The 19067-nt window shown below is 40.1% G+C and overlaps 1 protein-coding gene across 14 annotated transcripts in view; it reads left to right on the top strand.

Moving 5' to 3' along the window:
- Positions 1-19067, top strand: part of ARHGEF10 (Rho guanine nucleotide exchange factor 10) — a 127299-nt gene that overhangs the window by 49379 nt on the left and 58853 nt on the right. For 12 of the 14 annotated variants that reach the window (XR_015708215.1, XM_087774734.1, XM_087774731.1 and 9 more), the window contains 8 exons: positions 152-264; positions 3810-3887; positions 4104-4283; positions 5910-6026; positions 8071-8163; positions 9645-9815; positions 11606-11751; positions 14739-14914. Coding sequence is in view for 13 of the 14 variants with exons in the window: in XM_087774734.1 (XP_087630860.1) it covers positions 152-264; positions 3810-3887; positions 4104-4283; positions 5910-6026; positions 8071-8163; positions 9645-9815; positions 11606-11751; positions 14739-14914 (1074 nt within the window). In the remaining variant the exon portion in view is untranslated. The remainder of the gene's footprint in view (positions 1-151; positions 265-3809; positions 3888-4103; positions 4284-5909; positions 6027-8070; positions 8164-9644; positions 9816-11605; positions 11752-14738; positions 14915-19067) is intronic. The other 2 variants (XM_087774728.1, XM_087774725.1) reach the window with 1 other exon arrangement.

Genomic DNA, 19067 nt, shown 5'->3' with positions numbered 1-19067 from the left:
AGAGAAGTGCTGGGAAATTTCTTTTGTTTGGTAAGTGAAAATAAGACCGCTGTGTAATTACTGTGCTTGGATGATAGGATCTTTGCTTCCCCCGCCTCGTTCAATCTACATGTTGTAAAAGCTGACGTTTTGGTTATTCAATTATTTGTAGATCATAGATCATCATGTCTGGAAGAAGAGGAGCTAAATTTCTTTATTGATGTGGACTGTATGCATACAGAAGCAATTATGACTCCTATGCCCGAAGGATTATCACAGCAACAGGTAGTACGCTTTTGGAAATATGGTCTTCTGTCTCTTTTTCCTCCCCTTCTGCTCTACATCAATGGCTCCCAGGTGCCTTGCTCTTCAAACATAATGGCGTTTAACATAAATTAAGTGGACATCAAATTCAGAACTGAATAAGTAGTTTTTTGGAAATTGGTATGTGTGCATATAGTTGCATCAGTCCTGAACTCAGCCAGAGATGCAAAATGCTGGTTTGCGTTATAAAATTATAATAATTATATTGATTCACTGCCTGATTGTGTAACTAAATGTGATGGTTTTGAGTGAAAAAGAAGAGTTTAAACATTTTTATTGAGTCGTAAGACATTGCTCCAGGTTTTCTGTTTTCAGTGTAGAGAATATCCTGTATGCTCTCTGAATCTTAAGGTTTCTCCTGATTAAAAAACCAACCAACCAAACAAACAAACAAACTTGTCCCTAATAAAGTCAAGTGTACAGAAGAGTATATTTTGCTGTTCTCCACCTTAAACTCTATAGTCACTGTGGAAACCACTTCAAAAAAACACTGAAATCAGCATCAGTTAGAAATTTTGGCTGAAAATAGATCCTGTGGATTCATGTTACTGTACTGTTATGACAAGTAATAACTACATGAGAGTTTTTAGCTTTTTGTGGTGTCAAGTCATGAGCTGATCATACCTTCAGAAAATGAGCAAAAAACCAATTTAAGGGGCAGTTGAGGACAGTAGTATAAGTGTGGTGGGGTTTTTTTTGTTTGTTTGTTTGCTTGGTGAGGTTTATTTTTCTAATGTGTTTAGCACAGTGAAGTGCTAATCTTGTAATGGTGCAACTACCAAACTGTATTACATTACTGTAAGATTTAATTATAATGTAAGATCTCAGCATCAATCTGAATGCTGTCTTTTCCTTCTTTCCAAATCGGGGTTTGAGAGTTTCACTGGTTTGGTTTTTTTTTTTTTTGTAGGTAATTAAAAGTAAAGGTACCCTCTTTTGGAAAAATAGAGTGCTCTTACTTTGGAGCAGACTAGTAATTGTTGTGCAGGTCATGATGTATATTGCTTATCGACCCAGAAGGAGCTGCCCAAGTGCGCAGGAATGGAGTTAAGAAAGCCAAGGCTCAGCTGGAGCTAGTGAGGTGTGAAGGGCAGCAATGAAAGGTTTCTTATATGTACATTGGCAGCAAAAGGAATGCTAAGAAAAAATGGGTCTGCTGCTTGATGGGGCGGGGACCTAGTGACAAGGGGCATTGAAAAGACCAAGGTGCTCAGTGCCGCCTTTGCCTCAGCTTTTACTGGTGAGGTTTGTCCTCAGGCCCCCAAAGCCCCTGAGCCTAGAGGCAGGTCCTGCTGGAGTGAAGCATTAGCTGCAGTGTGGGGGTACTGAGGCCAGCTGGACATACAGGTGTCTGTGGGACCAGATGGGATGGGATGGATTTAAGGGTGCTGAGGGTAAGGCCTTCCTTTGTCATCTAAGATCACAGTGATCAGACTACTGGAAAAAAGTAGATGTCACACTCACATCTTCAAGAAGAGCAGGAAGGAGGGTCCAGGCTGGCCTCACCTCAGTCCCTGCAAAGATGATGGAGCAAATGCTCCTGGGTGCTATTTCTGGGTTTGGAAGGACAGGGGGGTGATTGGGAACAGTCAGCATGGATGGACCCGAGTCCATTTGTCCCTGACCAGCCTGAGTCCCTTTGAGATGACTGGCTTGTGGACAGAGGAGAGCAGAGGATGTCATTTACCCCTGCTTTAGCAAGACTTTCAGCAGTCTCCTCAAGTACCCTTGTAGCTGTATAGGTAAGATATCATTTGTACAGGTGGGCTAGAAGGTGGGTGGAAAACAGGTGAGGAGTCCCTTCCAACCTGGACTGCTCTGGGGTGAACGAGTGGACTTTATGAATGTGCTTGTTTTAAACAGCAGGTGGCATGATAGCTTTTGTTTAAAACCTGGTGCCTCTTTAAATACTATGTCCCGTGTTGGGTGTCAGTTGTGATAGCTTTTGCTTCATTTTAGTACTGGGACCTGAACTCTTACGGTGACTTGTCTATGTTTGTATGCTACCGTTACCTGCAAAAATGTGAATATAAATGTAAGAATTACATGCAAGCCTCTCGTAAGTTGTGTGTATCAGTTGCAATAACCTGTAGACACTATTAAGTATCTATTTTGTGTCTTATAGAGCCTGAAAAAAACTTTTTCTACAGATGTTTATTTTTTTCAGAAGAACGAACTGTGACTAAAAGTAGCTGTTAGTATCCTTTACTAGAGCAGCTGATACATCATACCAAATAAAATACTGCTAAATCCATTCTAAACACAAATTAGACACAACTAATTGTACTGTATATATCTTTAAGCAAGGCCTCAAGTAATTTTGAAGTCTGCCTTTGAAAAGCCAGTACTTGAGAGAAAATCCTTGCATAACCTGGACTTAACTTAATAATGCAAAATACAAGTGTGGAGAATTAAAGGCATCCATGGTGGAGGAGGCAGGAGGCCGCAGGGATCAGGAGCACAGAGAAGCAAGTCTGAGATTTGAGTTTCATGGTCATTTAGGCTGACTTAAAATAGCAAAAGAGGCAGTTTTGCCTTCCCTGGTACTTGTGGGGAGTGGTTTGATCCTGCCCTTGTGCTGTCTTCTCCCTCAGAGTCCTGCTTTCAAAAGCTCTGGGATGAGCTGAATTAGGAAATGAATTTGGGTGAAAACAAATCCTTAAAACCAGCAAGAAATCTAATCAATAACAATGAGTTTAAATTTTAAACCAAATAGGTTCCTCAGTCCTTCCTGTCATGTCATCTGCACATGCATACAATGTGTGTTTCGGCTGAATTGCAGAAGCAGGAGGTGGAGAAGGAGGTGTGATAAATAGCCTGTAGTTTGTAAACGTGAAACCCCTATAGCTCTTACAACTCTATCAATTGGTATGAATGTAGATGCGCTGGTGTTTTCACTTATGCGTGGTAATGCCCAAAAAAGAAAGCTGACATACTCAGATGGACTTGATGATTTTAAAGGTCTTTTCCAACCTAAACGATTCTATGATTCTGTACTTTCTCAGTGGTACAGTTTATATGGCCTTACCTTAAAAAGGCAGTTCATGTTTGTTTGTCCTTCAGGTTACTCCCAATAAATTTATAAAACACATTAAGAAAGAAAACTAATCTTGAAGACTGATTTTGAAAACTGGTTACCTGTTTTGTTGCAGCAATTCACCAAAGTAGCCAACATCATCTATACCTATTATTATTTATATTAATGCTTAAATTTATACATCTAAAATTAAAAGATCAGTTTCAAAAGTAAAGCTTGGAACTGAACAGTCAGGAAAGATTATAGATATAGATACAATAACTGTTGTGTTCTTTAAGTAAATAATTTTAGAGTAATAGTAAATTTAATTACTTTTGAAGAGGTACAGTGTTGTTTTATTGCAGTTCCACTATTGAAATTGCTTTGTGTTTCTTGTGTTTTATTAATGTGAGAATTGTCATCAGCATTCCCAACCATGATAAATGTGTTACCTGATTAGAGCTTCAGATGAAACTTTGTGTCTTAACAGGTTGTGAGAAGGTATATTTTGGGCTCTGTAGTTGACAGTGAGAAGAATTATGTGGATGCTCTCAAAAGAATCCTGGAGGTAACTTAATATCTTTGCATTTTATAATTTGGAAATTTGAAAAATAGTCAAATCCCTAAAGATTCTGTAGTATGACTCACATAGATTTTGCTACAGATGGTTCATGCCAAATGTTTAGAGATTTCATGTGTGTATACTGTTACGTAAATTGTTTTTTTCTGCTTGTAGGAGACCCATTTTTTGTTTGTTTAAATCTATTCTTTTTTTCCCCCACAGCAATATGAGAAGCCCCTTTCAGATATGGAACCAAAATTATTGAGTGAAAGAAAACTCAAAATGGTCTTTTATCGAATTAAGGAAATTCTTCAGTGCCATTCAATGTTTCAGATTGCGCTGGCGAGTCGTGTATCTGAGTGGGACTCTGTTGAAATGATTGGTGATGTCTTTGTTGCTTCAGTAAGCAAATGCATCTGAACAGATAATCTGTTTTTTATTTTAGGCTTGTTATTCCATCTCCATATCTCTCTAACTTGGCTACTTTATAAAGATGGGGACAAACTTTTTAGCAGGGCCTGTGAGAGAGCACAAGAGGTAATGGTTTTAAACTAAAAGAGGACAGATTTAGACTAGATAAAAGGAAAGAATTTTTTACAATGAGGGTGGTGAAACACTGAAACAGGTTGCCCAGAGAGGTGGTAGAAACATTCCTGGAAACATTCAAGATCAGGTTGGACAGGGCTCTGATCTAATTGTAGGTGTCCTGGCTCATTGCAGGGGCCTTGGACTACATGACCTTTAAAGGTCCCTTTCAACCCAAACTATTCTATGATTCTATAGTTCTATGATTCTATAGTTCTATGATTCCCATATTCTCCATTGCCTCTGGCAACGGTCAGAGTATGTATGTATGTACCATCCTGGTAAAGAAACTGACACCAACACTTGGTTGGCTTGGTAGGCAGATTTGAAATGACTGTGCGCAAAATTTTCAGGCTTTGATCAAGCTTTCAGACATTTAAGTAAGCAGTTTCTTTTTCTGAGGAGATAGAGGATCGCAAACCTACCAAAATTAAGGTGATTGAGGTTCAGCATCTCTTAAAAAGTAGGTAGCCATACATACTATGTTTGTTGGGAGTAGAAAAAAACACAGTAGGTGATGTCCTGAATTCTTGAATCTGAAATGAGCCTAGGGCACAGGTAAAGAGTATTTGTAAAACACTATCCCACCCTTAATGGAAGTCCATCTGGTAAAGGACTCAACTAGCCACTGCTTTAAATTAGAGAAAACAAGAAGTGGCCTTGGTTGATAGAAAGACCTTGTTCCTACTGCGAGCATGTGGATGAAAAAGGCTGCCCACCTGCTGGTGGGAGTACTTTGTTTTGTTGCCACCCAGCTGCTGGAAATTACCACTTTTTCATTCCTGCTGTAAGAGAGCTGGAATCTGCGTCTCCAAGTGCTTTGACCCCATTACAGTCAAAATGAAATGGTTACTAAAGATTTGCTGTTTAAAGCAAACCTGTCTTGTTTGACTGAAGCAAGTTAGGTAGTGTTAATGAGACCAGCTCTGCAGAAGAGACGGATAAAATTACTAAGGAGGCAGTGGGCAGTAGTCTTACCCTTCACATGGCTGTTTGCAGGCCACACAACCTTTCTGCTTTCCTGGTAAACCCTTACCAGGGGAAGATGGGGCATGAAGGCCCTGGGACCTTGCTGGTTCACCAAATCTGGAAGGTAGGCAGCAGTGAGACAATCAGGGGATCCCAGCAGCCACTTTGAACCTCAGTGGATGCCTTTTGATTGCCCATAGTCCCCAGGCTCTGCCCTAGTGTTGTAGCCAAGATGAAGCTATTTCTGTAAATTTACATTTTGTAATTTACACGTGTTACATCTTTAGGTTTCCAGCCTGTCTTCTACAGAAAGGTTATTTTGGGCATCACCAGTATTTCTGTAGATCCAGCAGTAGGCCAAGCAAAGCCCTTAGCTCTGAGCAAGGGGAGTCCTTAATGGTCAGAGGTTTAGGTAGTTATGCTTTCAGGGATCTTTTGTATTTATAGTTAAGGTTTACCCTTTTATGTTTTCAGTTTTCTAAATCTATGGTATTGGATGCATACAGCGAATATGTAAACAACTTCAGTACAGCAGTAGGGATTCTGAAGAAAACATGTGCCACCAAACCTGCCTTTTTAGACTTCTTAAAGGTGAGTTCGTTCAATCTTAAAACAGCAGGGCATATGATATAAATAAGAGAGTGTAAATTATAAGTTAGGAGGAAATTTGACTGCTGATACAGTATATTGTGTGACTTTTAAGGACTTTGGGTTCATGTTTTATGAGTTTGGCATAAAAAATCCCCAGAGAATTCACTTCCGCTACTGTATTCTCAGAATAATAACATGATGTTAGATCTAGGATGTATTTTGAAGTGCAGAGTGGTTTTGTTGTTGTTCAGATCAGCTTATTGGTGTTTACATGACTGTACTTGGCAAAACATGGGGATTCTTTCATAGCAGGTGACCTTCAAATAATAGTTCACCATCTGAGGCCTCTTCTTATTTGGGATTTATTTTACTTCTAACTTCTTTGTTGTATTGTGTAGAGTAACTAGATTTCTGTTCCACAACAATTTCCTGGTATTTTGAAAATCATGTTTCCAATTTGGCATTGAAATTGAAAATTTTTGTGCAGAATGCATACTACCCTGATGAATATGATGCTTCTGATGATGTGCATTGAGAGCCTGATACATGCAGAAGTAGTGCTGCAAATCCCTGGGGGTGATACCTTACAGAGGGTACACAAAATCCATTGCAAGGCTTTTAGGCTGTCTGTGACACTGCTGAGAGCCTGGAAGCTCTGTTTGTCCCATTCCCCCAGAGTCCTGGATTGAGTTGTGCATCTCAGAGCTGTCACCGTCGGGTCTGTCGCAGTGGTCCACCAAACACTGAAATTGGATGCCCTAGGCAAACTAAATAGTGAAGCTCTTAGGTTGCCTAGAGGAGGATGGCAGGGGGGCTGGTTTCCTAATCTGTCTTCAGATCTTAAAATTAACTAACAACTTTTTGGAGTGTGGTCAGCACTACATAGGATTATATTCTGGAAGCCTTAGGCACCATGAAGATCAAACTCTCTAGTGAGCGTATTAGTCAACTTCATTCCTCTCACGCTGTTAAAAGCCCATTGTTCCAACAGAGGCATAACTTACACCTCTCATCACTGCTTGTCAGTGCCGGCATTGGTACTTCTCGGAGCTGGGGACTCACAGCCAAACTCTGAGGACAGAAGACATTTCTGTACCTTCCTTTTTTTGTTTGCCCACCAGCCACAAAGACCAGAATTTTCACTGCTGCTCCTTGTCAAAAAAAATGTTTGTGGAGATAAGTATGGAAACAAATTATTGTGAAGCTGATAGTTGTAACAATAAATAGCAATTTAAGCACAACACCAGCTTAATATTGTTTGCGTTTGCTTTGTTTTTAATATTATTTCCTCTACTCTCCTTGTTTTTGGTTAGCTGTGATTCTGGCCAAAATATTTCCAAATGCTGAAATGTTTTATACAAACAGGGCTTTTCTGCACATGCAAATGAAATTTGTCTGGTTTTATCTGCCAGTCCCAATAACCAAAATAATGTATTCTTATGTATTTTCTTTCCAAACATAAATCAATATTCTTTTCCTCAGTTTCTTTTAATAAAGAAAATGAAAATCTCTTTTTGTTTGCATAGCACTGAGATTATGATGTTTTCCTTAGATTTCCTCTTAAAAACACATAGTTAGAGGTTTATAGTCCCTTAGCCCCAAGAAACAGAGCAGCAATAGTAAATTACAGACTATAAATCAACAGATCACTTGCATTTTTCAAATTTAAGACCTTGAACAAGTACATTCCCTTTGTTGTGCTTGAAGTTAAGCAGATGTTTCAGTGCACTGCTTATGTAAAAAGCATGAATGTGGTGTGTCGATATACACATAGGTGCTGCACTGCTGGTGTGGCTTTATCCCAGCTGTATTTATTTGAGGAGATTTCAGTTCAGTGACATGCCATCATTTTAATAGTGATTTTTTTTTTTTTAAGATTTAATATTTCTAAATTAAATCTTCATAGTAAATGGAATCTTTACAGTACCACTGTTACAATTAATGCAAATGATATAGAAGAATTTTCAAGAAATGTTTTCCTTTCATTCTGTAACTCATGAAGTACACTCAAGTTAGTAAACAGTGTGGCTTTCTTGCATTGCAGCAGTGCCAGGAGTCAAGTCCCGATCGAATTACACTGTATGGTTTAATGATGAAACCTATCCAGCGCTTTCCACAGTTCATTCTACTGTTGCAGGTAAGTAAGGTTTACCAAAGGGATGCTCTTGTTGCATTCTTATGTGGTTTGCTTGTGGGGTTGCGCGGTAGCTGCCTTCTGCTGGAGGAGCATACTGCAGTAGAAGTGACAACTGGATCATGGGGAAATAACAAAGAAAAAATTTCAGTGCGTCATAACGTGCTGATCTCATAGTCTGATTGCAGGGACAGGCAGGAAATATACTGCAGAAAAATCTTAGTAAACTAGATTTACTCTGGATTACTTGCTAGGTTAGATTTAGCTTGTAAGTCACTTTGCAGTAAAGCTGTAGTTCAAATATGCTACTTGTTCATATCATTAGCTAATAACACTTCAGAACACCATGAGGAGCTTTGTGGCATTACTTTCCATTTGAGAAGAATACAAGAGGATGTAATTCATGCCTTGGATAGTTCAGAATATATGTGGGATGTGGAACAAAGGTGCGTTCTCCCTGACTACGTGGCTCACAGGATCTGCTGGAGTGTGTTGCAGCTTCCTTCTGACCTGCAGTGTCTTGTTTTTCTTCCCATGGAGACTGAGGATTTGACAGGGAGTCTTTGGGTCTCTTCTTAACAGAGAGTTGAGCTGTAGGAAGAGCACAGCTCCCCAGCACAGACCTGCTCCAGACCAATTTAATGCTCTTTGTAACTCCTTCCAGGCCACGGCAGGTCTATTGCAGCGAGCGCTACGAGTTAGCTGTGTTTTGCAGGTGCCACAGAGGACAGGCTTTGGGATGCAGGTCCAGGAATTACTGTGGGAAAAGGAGCAGAGGTAGTCGTGGGGGGAGCACGTGGGTAGCTAGTCATGGTGAGAGTTTTTGAGTTAGCAGAAGAAATGGAGTTTATTGCAGCAGGAAGCCGTAGTGAATACGTAGGGATTTTTAAGCGCTGTGGGAAAGAAGCAAAAATTTCATTCAAATTGTTCCACTGCATGCCTACAAAAGGGAAGGATTTTTAGAGGCTCTTGCAACCTCCATGAAGTAATGTCTCCTACTTTGGGATGAGCGTGCTGTCCGTGTTTTAGTGAGGAATAATAAGAGTAATAAAGGTAATGCAATATTATTATGATAGTAATATCAGAAAAGTTTAATTTTAAATCATTGTTTACAGACACCTACATATTATAGTATAATGTTGATTTTCAAATTGTGCTTAATATTATGTGCATTTTTTAATTTACCTTTACATTTGCATTTTTTACCTGTATTTTCAAGTTCCTTTTGCTGTACTTTCTTCCTGTAAATAAGCAGTACGTGACCCCACTCAGTATCTTTTTTAAGAACTATTAAGGTATTGGGGAAAATAAGCGATGTGCTGTCTGAATATTCATTAGGTGTCCATCGCTCTTGTCCTTTAGTAGTACTTGGTTAAAGAACGTTGCATATAACATCACATCCTGTAATCTTCTGAACTTGACTTTGAAATTAAATCTGATTTTTAAATTTTTGTTTGTTTGCTTGTTTTATCACTTCCCCTCAGGATATGTTGAAGAACACTAATAAAGGACATCCCGACAGATTACCTCTACAGATGGCTCTTACAGAACTGGAAACCCTGGCAGAGAAGTTAAATGAAAGGAAAAGGGATGCAGATCAGCGCTGTGAAATAAAACAAATAGCAAAAGCAATGAACGAACGTTATCTGAACAAGGTTAGGAAGTAAGAATGTGTGATGGAAGAGTTAGTATATTATTAGTTTCTGGGCCTTGAGCAATCTTTAGAACAGACACCAAAGAGATGCCAGAGGTTTTTCTGTGGGGTCATTCCTAGTGGTAGGTGTGAGATATGAGCTACCTCCAGGGCTGAACAGGCTCACTGGTTAAACCACTGTGTGCTGGAGCGGGCGACATGCTGAAATAGCAGCAGCACTATTAGTGATCTTTGGCAGTGTATAGATAAAGCTGTTTCCTTGTCCTGTAGTAAAGTCTCATGCACATCTTCTGATAAATTAAAAATTGAATTTTGAATTTGTCCTGGAATTGAGGAATTACTCCTGTATAAAGGAAGGAATCAGTTCCTTATACTGCAGTGCTTCTGACTATGGAGCAGTTCAAGATACGCTGTTGAATGTGTCCAACATCTTCCTTGTTTTAAGGAACATCTCAGTCTATTTCATTCATGTATTCGTATCATTCAATAGAAATGTCTTTAAAGAGCTGTAGAAGACATTCAGTAGGAAGGAAGTAACAATCTTCATTTGAGTTTGTCAGTAGCTATCTGTACTGTGGATATCTTTATGCTTGTCTTATTTGCATCATACATGTTTCCTCCTTTCCCATGAGATGGGGCACAAATACCGCAATTATTGCTTTCATGAAGTCACGGGTGATTATACTGGACTCATTCTGGGATGGAGTAATGGGGACGTGCTGAAAGAGCGCAAGGAGTATTTTTGTTTGTGATGCATAAAAATACGGTCTTCAGGAAAGAAAGTAGTCAACCAGAACACACTTGTTTTAGGCTATTTATAAGAAATGGGATACTGAATTTATTGTCATACAGTTCGTGTATGTTCTTCATTCATTCTAAGTGCATTAGAAGATGGATTCAGACATTTTACTTCCTAGTTTTCATACTCCTGCTTCTTGAAGCAGCTACTAATCATCTACAAATGGTTGAAGGAGTTGAAGACACAGAATGTACTTTTTAAGAGGTGGTACAGGTTTCCTTTTGTTAGTCTATATAAACTGTAAAATCTTGTACGTTCTGCACCAGGGGAACAAATTGAGATATATCCAGAGAGTCAATCCAAATTATGTAGGGCCCTGTGTGCCTCGTGGCTTAATAGTTTTGGACCAATGCCAGGCAGGGTGAAACAGGTGGCGAAGGAGGTGGATGGATAGGAAACGGGGGAGTTACAGGCCATTTTGTTCCCTTGGCCACTACGGAGGTGTATTTGACCTGTGAGGAATCCGTTCATGCTTGCACACAGTGCTGATCCTCAGCCCTTGAAGGGAAATGGCAGGAGCAGTTTACATGCCGTACATCTTTTGTACATGTTATTTTGTCGGCAGCCTGTGGAAGCCTGCCAGCCGCCCTCCTCAGCGCTTCCTCCTCCCACCCTGACTTCCCCCTCTGGGACCACGCATGGCGCTTCAGTGGGCTGTGAAAAAAGGGATGAGGGGAGGAAACAACAGAAATTGTGGAAGCTGTGACTTTTTTTTCTCCAGGGGACCTTTATCAGTGTGGAAGGTTTTCAGAGCAGTTACATTCCATATTAAGAACAAAAACCCCTGCAGGCCATATTGCTGGCAGCAGAAGTTACTGTTTCTCTAAATGAAAAGCAAATCAGTAGAGAGGCTTAATTCACTTGACAAATCTACCTGTGAGCACTGGTACTAGGATGGCAAGTGATAACCCGTTTTATTTTCTTTTATTTTTTGCACCGAATGTTAGATGTACCATGTATAATATACAATGTTGATTGTTTTTAAAATCTAGCTACTCAGCAGTGGAAACAGATACCTCATACGGACCGATGATATGGTTGAGACTGTTTACAATGACAAAGGAGAAATTATCAAAACCAAAGAACGACGACTTTTCATGTTAAATGATGTGCTGATGTGTGCAACAGTAAATATTCGGTAAGGGTTGATTCATATTTTTTAAATGTTCATTCAAGCTTCAGCTGGAATAAATGACACTTACTGAAATTTTTTTTTATTGTTGTTTTTACTATAGCTAATGATTTCTAGCAGTACTCATAATAAATGGATAACTAGCTTTCTTACAGTCCTCTAAACTGCCTGCTGATGTTTGGAAGTTCTAGAGTAAATTTGTAAGAAAATTATATGAGTTGGAGATTACAGACAGAAATGCTCTTTAGTGTCTAGTTATTGCTGTGTATTAGTTTTTAGCGGAGTGCAGGCATGCCAAGATAGGATTTTTTTTTTTACTCTTCTTCTGTAAATTCATACTGTCACACACACAAATCCGTAACTTGACACGAGTTGCAAATATAAAAAAAAAAAACCACAGAGCTAATGCATGTAGCCAGAAAAAAAAAAAATGGAACTCACTAACAGAGTTCCAGATGGGGAAGAGTTTTTATCTCTGAGACCAAACATTGAAGGACTAAAGCTGAGGTGCTTTGAAGAAAGCATTTTTTCATAGTGCCTTCTGTTTTAGTTGGCTGTAATTATTACTGTTACTGTACCTCCATGTATGCCAAAGTCACACTCACATTCAAATGTTGCTTGTATCATAAATTGCTTTATGTGATGGTACATTCTGACAGAGAAAATGTGGACCATTAAAATCTTCCAAGAACAGCTTTTCTTAAGCATAATATGAGTTGATATCTTAGTTCATTACTGAAGTATGAATACAGCACATATTCTTGTAATCGTGTGATTGCTTGGTCTCATGTTAGTGAGTGAGAAGTGCCATGTAATAACTGCACTTCAGAAAATGCACAAGCTTATGCCCAGTTGTCATAGGAATTGCGACTTTTTTCTTCTTTACAGTTTATAGTAACACCTGGATATTTCCTTATGATTGTTTAGGAGAAAATTGCTTTTAACCATTTTATCTTTTCCATGACATCATTGTCTTAGATTTTTTTGTAATTGTCCCTGAAGTGGCAAGGTGCATTCTGTTTTTGGTTTTCATGTGAAAAGTTCATGATTATGCCAAATCTCTGGGTTCCTTATTAAGTCAACAGTACTGGTTATCACTAACAGCACTGTTGTTCCCATGGGCATTAACTGGTTCTGAGCAACCTCCTTTGGGATGGTAATTGGGCATGTATGTGTCATGGGGGTTTGCTAACTCTGAAAAAGTTTAGTTACTGTTTTCTCTAGCAGTTAAGGTTTGCTTTCCGACCCATTTATTTATGTAACAATGGGGGTTTAGAATAGTTGAATGCATTTCTAGCTTTCTTCACTAGTAAAAAAAGGTTTTGTGACTTCCTTGGGGTCCACCTGCAAGCTGTGTGTGTGGATTCAGAATTCCTTCATTAATTCATGGACTGCTCTTAGATTTTTAGTGCAGAAGGAACTACCTCTGTCATGCAAAATATAGTTATGGACTGAAGGAAATCACTGCCAGTTTCACATAAGACACCTGCATCCAGTCTGGCATTTTTGGTTCAAAATAAGTGTGTGCTATAGAACGTACCAGTTGCCTGTTGGGATCACATAGGATGAGCTTCATTTCTCTTCATTTTAGCTGTATAGAAGTTAGGCATCTTACCTAAGCTCGGTTTCTGTTATAGCAGTGGTTTTCAAGGTGCATGCCTAGAGGTTTACTGTGGAGCTGTAGACTTCTTCAGAAACTTGACACTTAGCTGTGCAGTATGTATCAGCTCACTTTTCTTAACCACCTTTTGTCCAACCTTCACAGAAAAAGTCAGATGTTCCAGGAACCTGGGAACCATTGGTTCCGGACCAATTTTATATAGCTGTCAAAAGTCATGTATTTCTACAGAGTACGTGACCCTCAGAAGGTCCTTCTTCACATGTAGTCTACATGACCGTCTCTAACTGGGTACCTAACTTTTAAGTAGCAGAAGTTGACGGGGTGGATGCTGTCCCTAGTGACTGAACAGCTGTGTCCTGCCTTGTCTTGTTTTCTTTCTTCTGAACTAGATCAAGAGTTTATAAATATTTACTTAAGCTGTGGCACTTGTGGGTTTTGTTCATACTTGCCTCTTCAGTGAAACAAAAGTATGGCTGTGTTGTGAATAGGTGGCTGAGTAGCTGAATGTCAGCATTCAGGTACTGTTTGCAATAAATACATTTTGCTGATTTCTCCCAAGCATTTAACTTCTCTATTTCAGTCATGCTTTCTGTGAAGTAAACCTTTTCTGTTCACTTTAACATCTCCTCTGTCCCTTATTATAAGTGTTGTTATATGTGCTTGAATGTGAATACAGGAATGAGGGAAAAAAAGGCAAAGGAGTATTAATGCCATTTCTATTCCAAGTGATCTTCCTCAGCATGCTGTTTCCTCTGAAATGCCTGTTGTGATACACGCTGCCTTTAGCAGCAGCAGCAGCTCACGTGGGATTGCTCTCAGAAGCCACAGCAGTTGGAAAGGTCTGCTGTAAAGAACATCCCGGGCTGTGGGGCTCAGCAGAAATGTTAGCTTGTCAGCCCTTGGGAGGTTACCTTGCCCTGCCTGCTGCCAGTAGTCATTCAAAGGTCACATTATCCATATTTCCCTACATGTAGCACTTCTTTCTCTCACCGTTTCAAGTACTGTCCTGAAAGACAGCATGATCCAAAAGAATTAGGAAAAGATGGAGCCACAGTATCACCCTAAGCACTTGCATAAGGATGTCAAAATGCACATTGATCTTAAAAGATGGTCATTTATGTTTTGTTATAGAAATGTAGGGACTGTTGTTGTCAGTCCTATGCTGTTTGTAAACAAGATTATCTGCACCTGCATAGCTGCTCTTTGCACTCACAGGAAAGGTTAGTCACAAAAGTCAGCCCGATGCATGTATTTGTTTAAAGTTGTGCATGGTACTGAGACTGATAAACAGCAGATTTTAGAAGCTAAAATAATAAATAAGATGCCATGAAAGATAGTTGCTTGTCACAGCAATAATTTGTGCATCTTCCAGCTCTTCCTATGAAAGCAGTGGCACTGTGACAACTGGCCAGAGGTATTTATTGAAGTGGAGCGTACCGCTAGGACAAGTGGAAGTCATAGAGTATGGCAGCAGCGAGGGCCAAGGAGAGAACTGCAGGTTTCCACCCCAGCACTCTGCCGAAAATGTCGTCATTAACTCTAAGCCAAGTAAGTGACAGGAGTTATTGACTTTTACAGACTTTGTTGTTAAAATCCATGTTTGAATGTCAATGGACTGCTGAAAACAAAGGAAAGCATTTTGTGCATGAAGACTTCTGTAACATGAACAGTAATATAACCGCTTTCTTTGGAAACTGAGGATCCATAAAGCGATAGCCAGTCTCCTGCCTTGCAACACAAATTACTTTTATTTGTCCTGGTTTAGTTTTATGCATGTATGCATAAAGAGTTTTAAAGCATGAATGTGTGTAAGCATGCAAAAAGGTGGTTTTGGTGTGGTGTGCCAGCTGTCCCATGGTAGCTGGTCATGCATATGTTCTTTATTCCATAGTTAAGGCAAGGAAGTTTCTCTCAATAAAAATGACCAGCCACCCCATTGCTGTGGAATAAGAGTCTGGGCACAAGTGGTTACTGCAGGGTAGAAGTTACTTCTCTCAAGCCCATAGTATGCCACCCTTCAAACATGGTAACAAGTGCTTCAGAAAAAATCTTCAATTTTAATTTTAATTAATGTTTTTGAAACAATATGCCAATTGGTAGTTTCCTCCTAGCCTCTCTCCAAAAATGACCTCAAGCTCTGAAGTTTGCAAGTTCTTTCTGTGCTTGTTATTCCTTCCTACAGGCCTGCCAACTCCCCTCAAGAGATGTATGAATTTCAAGAGTACTCAGTAGCTAGCCTTTCATATATAATGAGTTATTTTATATCCTGTATTTTGCCAAAATATTGTATTTTTAAGTGCATTTAATATATCTAGATTGTGATCCTTATTAATGGACCATAATTTACATGGGTTTCAGTGCTAGCTCTGGGCATTATTTCACACTACATTTATTTAATATTGCACCCTTGGCCTCATGAATTTTCCCGCTATTGTGCTGTAAGGAGACATAAATGTTATACTTCGGAACTGTCTGAGGTGCAGCTGCAGTGTTAAATACCCCCCATATTCTCCAGGATGGTTATTGTCAGGTCTTCTTGCTCCTCCCTTTGTAAATAGCCATAGTAAATTTTTATAAGTATTTATGTCTCAATTTCAAGGATGACTTCATTCTTGTAACTCCTTGTAAGCATTAATGGGCTACTTAGACAATGAGATTAAAGCTCTTATGTTAAAATTTACCAGCTGCTGTATGCATGACCCTGAGAGGTATGTATATAAAGGAGCATATTCCTTAGAACTGGGGGTCCCTGTCATAGGTGAGTGTGGGAGGAACAGCTTGTTGAATATTCCCACTGCGACTGTGCAGCAGCTTCACAGCTGATTAGGTCAAATCCTTCCCAGTCAGCAAGATCAGATGGGGAAGTGGAGCATAAGGAGAGAAAGAAAAACCCCTACCCAAACAGTCCTGTAGAACCTACTTGAACCTCTTGGCGTTGAGGTTTCTGTTTCATGATGTTTGGTGACAACGTCACAAAAAAATGAAATTACTTTGTGCATCGTTTGTAGTCTCAACCTTCAGGGTAAATGGTACTCAGTAGGTAAAAGATGAGCTCAACTAATTGTTCTCTTGGTGAGCTCTGATTGTTGTATTAATTGAGTCTTCTCCTAATAAAAGGGATCGAATATAAGAATTAGAAAGAATATGAAGGATACTGGTTATACAAATGAATAAATCCTCCCTGAGCTTTAATCTACCATTTCTGCCAAGTGATCCAACTAAATTGAATATAATCAGTCATGAAAGAAGAAGAGCGTAGCCTTGCTACTTGCATCTACTGCTGTGTCTGCGCTATTACTCTGAACGCAGACTTGTCCGAATTGGCCTGTACAGACAAGTTTGAATACACACCTAATTGTGTTAGTTATTCTGTAGAGTTGCCCCCTTAGTTCCAGTTATCTTGGCTGCTAAGGATTACAGAAGCTCAGAAAGTACAGCCTTCCTGCAGAGGGAAAGGACTGATGAGACTTTGTGTAATAGTTCACTGTTGCTTGTTTATTTGCATCCACCAAGATGCTGCATTTTATAGGTCATGATGACATAATCTTTATCATGGTAGTATCACATCGTTGGTGAGACTGTTGGGTATTTACAACAAATTACAAAGCACTACCAGCAAAATATTGTCATTCTCTGCCTGAAACTGCATGACTTTGCAGCCATCGTAGTTATCATAGAATCATAGAATCGTCAAGGTTGGAAAAGACCCTTAAGATCCATCGAGTCCAACCGTTAACCTATCATTGCCAAGTCCATCTATACCATGTCCTCGAGGACCGTATCTATCCATTCTTTAAATACCTCCAGGCATGGAGACTCAACCACTGCCCTGGGCAGCCTGTTCCAATGCTTGACCACCCTTTTGGTGAAGAAGTTTTTCCTAATGTCTAACCTAAACCTCCCCTGGTGCAACTTGAGGCCGTTTCCTCTCGTTCTATCACTTGTTACTAGGGAGAAGAGGCCGACCCCTACCTCGCTACAACCTCCTTTCAGGTAGTTGTAGAGAGCAACAAGGTCACCCCTCAGCCTCCTCTTCTCCAGACCAAACAACCCTGGCTCCCTCACCCGCTCCTCATAAGACTTGTGCTCCAGACCCTTCACCAACTTCATTGCCCTCCTCTGGACACGTTCCAGCACCTTGATGTCCTTCTTAGAGTGAGGGGCCCAAAACTGAACACAGTACTCGAGGTGCGGCCTCACCAGTGCCGAGTACAGGGGCACTATCACCTCCCTGGTCCTGCTGGCCACACTATTCCTGACACAAGCCAGGATGCCATTGGCCCTCTTGGCCACCCGAGCACACTGCTGGCTCATGTTCAGGTGGCTGTCAACCAACACCCCCACGTCCTTTTCTGCCAGACAGCTCTCCAGCCACTCCTCCCCAAGCCTGTAGCGTTGCATGGGGTTGTTGTGACCCAAGTGCAGGACCTGTCACTTAGCCTTGTTGAATTTCATGCAGTTGGCCCTGGCGCATCGGTCCAGCCTGTCCAGGTCCCTCTGTAGGGCCTTCCTACCCTCCAGCAGATCGACACTTCCACCCAACTTGGTGTCATCTGCGAACTTACTGAGGGTGCACTCGATCCCCTCATCTAGATCATCAATGAAGATATGTTATGTTTCCCTCTGTTTTCAAAGTATACCAAAGAACTGCTGTGGTGAAAGCCCAGTGGCCTCACAGAATGTGGTTTTAATGACATCTAATGATCATGAACAATTTGGGATGGTGCAGGCAAAATCCTGCTTCCGTGATGTAGAACCATGTCTCAGACCTTACTTTCAGCTCTCATTTCCAATTTGTAGGAACTGGAGAGATACAGAGTAATGATGATTCTGTGTAAAAGTATTAAGTAGTAGGGAGGCCACCTCTTCCATTTCTGGAGGACTGAGAAAAGTTGTTTTCTTTCTGCAGCACACCAGGTTAAGTATTTGACCTCTGTGAGGCTGATATTCTCACATTACTGCTGTGATTAGCAAGTATTTTTGATGGGTTCTGGTTTTGTCCTTGTGAGGATTGTTTGTTATTAGTTACATTTCTCTTATCATGGTACTTTTTTTCTCTGCCAAAATCCTTTTTCTGAGGAGGCAACTGTCATAAGCATATCTCACTATTTATTATTGGCTAAATTCAAATGGTGCTTTCAGCTTTCTACAACACTGCAAGAAAGGTAGTATAGTTTAAAGATGCAAACTTTACTTTGGGTGCTATAGAGAAATTAATAGCTGAATTTGAATTCATCTCGTACAGGCCATAATACGCAACTGCTGAAAGGTTGAAAGGTTTTATGAGTACCTCTAAATCAAGGGCATGCTTCTAAGGTCGTTTTCACTTGGCAAAATATCAATTTGCAGTTTTCTACCCAGTTCTGCTTTGCATACTAGTCTTTTGTCTCTGAATTCTAGAGGAGAACACATTTAGGGTTGGTTAAGTTCATGTCTCTTTATTTTTTTAAGTCCTTTGACTTTTGGCAGGAGAAACTGTGCGGCCTGAGGGTGTGGGGGGAGAGCAGGAAAATTTTCCTAGAGCATATTCTGCTATGCTGCTTCTGTCCTTGATGTGCTTTTGCCTTATTCCTGTTGTTCTCCCCTAGCACCAAAAGTAGACTGAGTTCTTTTAGTTATGAACATGGAGAAGGACTGAAGTTTCAGCTGTTTGGCAGAGTCCTTTATTTGTATGGTTCTAATATTGTTTCCTAGTGGAGTG

This window comes from Nipponia nippon, unplaced genomic scaffold, assembly GCF_047370975.1.
Source record: "Nipponia nippon isolate SJK-2023a ecotype South Korea unplaced genomic scaffold, ASM4737097v1 scaffold_4, whole genome shotgun sequence".
Lineage (NCBI taxonomy): Eukaryota > Metazoa > Chordata > Aves > Pelecaniformes > Threskiornithidae > Nipponia > Nipponia nippon.
The sequence above is the reverse complement of the archived record's forward strand: the minus strand, read 5'-3'. Positions and strand labels throughout refer to the sequence as shown.